Here is a 2,592-nt window from a genome sequence, read left to right as displayed (position 1 = left end):
ACAATAGAAATACCAATCTACAGGCATTGTTACTGATTAATACATACATATAACTTGAGTACTCTGGTTATGGGTTACTGAACCAAGAACTCCCCCCCCCCTTAACATTCTCAGACATCATATGCTTAAATATACTTATCTACAAAAATATCTTGCATAATCATGTGAACATACCAATTCTTCCTTGGGCAAAGAGTTTAAAATGAATGACCAATGTGAAACTTTGGCCTTCTCAATTCCATTAAGTTCGTCTGTGACTATGTCAACATTGCGAAGACCTTCTTCTTGAATAAGACGTTCAATCTGAAATAATCCATAAATTAATAACAAATTAAGGCAACCACAATTTAGACAGAAGTTATCAAGAATGTAATGAATGTATCAGTTGGAATTCTTAGTCATACATTTATTTACATGAAACTAAAAATCAGATATCTTCATCGAAATTTTTTTTCATTTGTTCAAGTTTTCAATTTAGCACTTCAAATTTTTCATTTGTTCCCCTCTTGTCTTTAGTGTGTTACTTTAATTGTTCATCTCTTTCATTGTTAATTATTTTTAAAAGGGTCAACATGTCTTTATTTGAAGGCTTTAACTGGAGATTCAGTCTTGGCTCCCGGTCCAATTGCCTCAATAATTTCTTTCCTACTAGTTTCATTTATTTCCTCCATGTCATTATACACCATGTTGTTTAATTTTAATGACGATGTTGGGCAAAGAAAATTGCTACAGCGGAACAAAGACGAAATACAACACATGGGAAAACTCCACAAGGTTCCACAGGAACTGTGTTATCCCGGGTAATTTCGCGAATTTTCCGAACAACCGGGATGTCTTCTGTTGGAGTACCAAATATATAAGAAATGTACGAGTTGGAATTCTTATTCGAACATTTATTTACATAAAAATACAAATCAGATATTAAAACAAAATAAAAGATAAAAAATACTATGATTTTCAGTTTTATTGAGGGAGATATCGCAAGGTATTATTACGATAAATATCCCTCCCTAGTTTATCTGCGGATACAAACTAGCTTAAATAAACCCTGCTTTAGCAACCTTTACGATTATTCACAATAGATTTTAGGGATGAAAACTAACACTTCACTTGTTCCATACAAGACTATTTCCCCTTTCACAAATATAAAACTCTCGTTTAATATTTCATATTTACTACTCAACAGGCCTAATATCTTATTACGTTTTGCACTACATGCTTTTAGATCTACAACACTTGGACTTTACCTGTTGTGTTATTCCCGGTAACCTCATCTCTTCAGAAGCACTTGTTTCACCTCTCGTGGCTAAACTAAGAATGACTTTGTCAGCCCTTACGGTCAACCTTCCCTTAGAACCCCCCCCCCCCCCCCTTAAGGACCTCCCCGACAACCACTGGCTATCCATAGCACGTGTTTTTCCCTCCCTGATCTTGTACTCCACGTGCTTCAGTTCTGGATAAAGTAATACGAATAATTAGCCCATATAAATCAGAAACAGGAATTTCGACTAGATCTGTTTGACAATAGACTATTTTATCCACTTTGCAGTATTGAATTATTTCAACATCCCTTTGTTTTCACATACCAGGTGGATCTATCTGAAATAAAGACAAAATTAATGATACAAGAGTTTTTCCTAGTTACTTGCAAATAGAAAATATTATATTCCTTCCAAAAGCACAAAAGAGTTCATACATTCTTGATAGAAATGGAGAAAATTTATATTCTGTCTATTTTTACGCGCAGGTTTCTTGTTCACTAGGAAGCAATATTTGAAAAACTGTGCAACTTACAGAATAGTAAATTAGACAAAATTTACTTCACAAAGAAATAGAGTTTGTATTATTTTAAGGGGGTCTTTGAAGGAAGTGGTAAAAGATTTTTGTCAACAAAGGGTTTCATCAACGATTTTGGACTGAAAACTATTGTTTATGGTAATTGGCCCTTTACTTACGATATTCCCAGATCGATGTGAAACAAAAAAGTCAATTTAACGCTATTCCCGTTTTCTGTTAATTCCCGCAAGCCCGATCTATCGGTAGAACTGCTCATCGATGAGAAGTTGGCCTATCAGAAATTAATCGATCTTAAAATGTTCAACTTAACTGACTGATAGGATTTTTATCCCTTTCTTATTATTTTTTAAAATTTAATTCTTTGATTGTTTATAGCCGCAAGGCTTTTATAGTTTTATTTTTGTTTTGTAATCATATTTAGGAATCTAAATTAAATGTAATTTTAAATTTTTTTTCTTCCAATCAAATTGTATTTAAAAAAAAAATTATTTATTGTTTTTTAAGTAAAATACCTAATATTAATTTAATAAACAAATATTAGATTAACCTGCAATGATATTTTTTTTGTTTTATTATGTAAAGAGTTTATTCCAAAAATTATAATTTATTGTTCTATTATATTTATGCCTTTAAATAAAAATATTTTCCTTAATTTTGTTAATTATTTGTTGGTTGTTTTGATCCACAACCACAATTATACCATTAAGGTATGTAATGTATTACCATTCTTAATTTAAGTAAGAAGTGTAAGATCTAATTATGAAGGTATGTCTTCAGTAATCTATAGCAAGGAGG

The 2,592-nt window shown here is 31.6% G+C and overlaps 1 protein-coding gene across 1 annotated transcript in view; it reads right to left on the bottom strand.

Annotated features, from left to right (window-relative positions):
* The window catches only part of LOC106677429 (tudor domain-containing protein 1), a 5,749-nt gene extending 4,439 nt beyond the window's left edge, over nucleotides 1–1,310 (bottom strand). Inside the window, exons 1-2 of the mRNA XM_014415356.2 lie at nucleotides 1,248–1,310; nucleotides 175–303 (exon numbers count right to left, since the gene is read on the bottom strand). Coding sequence (XP_014270842.1) covers nucleotides 175–303; nucleotides 1,248–1,274 — 156 coding nt within the window. The 5' untranslated portion in view covers nucleotides 1,275–1,310. The remainder of the gene's footprint in view (nucleotides 1–174; nucleotides 304–1,247) is intronic.
* Between the last annotated feature and the right edge of the window lie 1,282 nt (nucleotides 1,311–2,592).

The sequence above is a fragment of the Halyomorpha halys genome, unplaced genomic scaffold (genome assembly GCF_000696795.3).
Source record: "Halyomorpha halys isolate HHAL.00 unplaced genomic scaffold, Hhal_1.1 Scaffold99.1, whole genome shotgun sequence".
NCBI lineage: Eukaryota > Metazoa > Arthropoda > Insecta > Hemiptera > Pentatomidae > Halyomorpha > Halyomorpha halys.
Note: the sequence above shows the minus strand (reverse complement) of the source record. Positions and strands in the feature narration are given on the sequence as shown.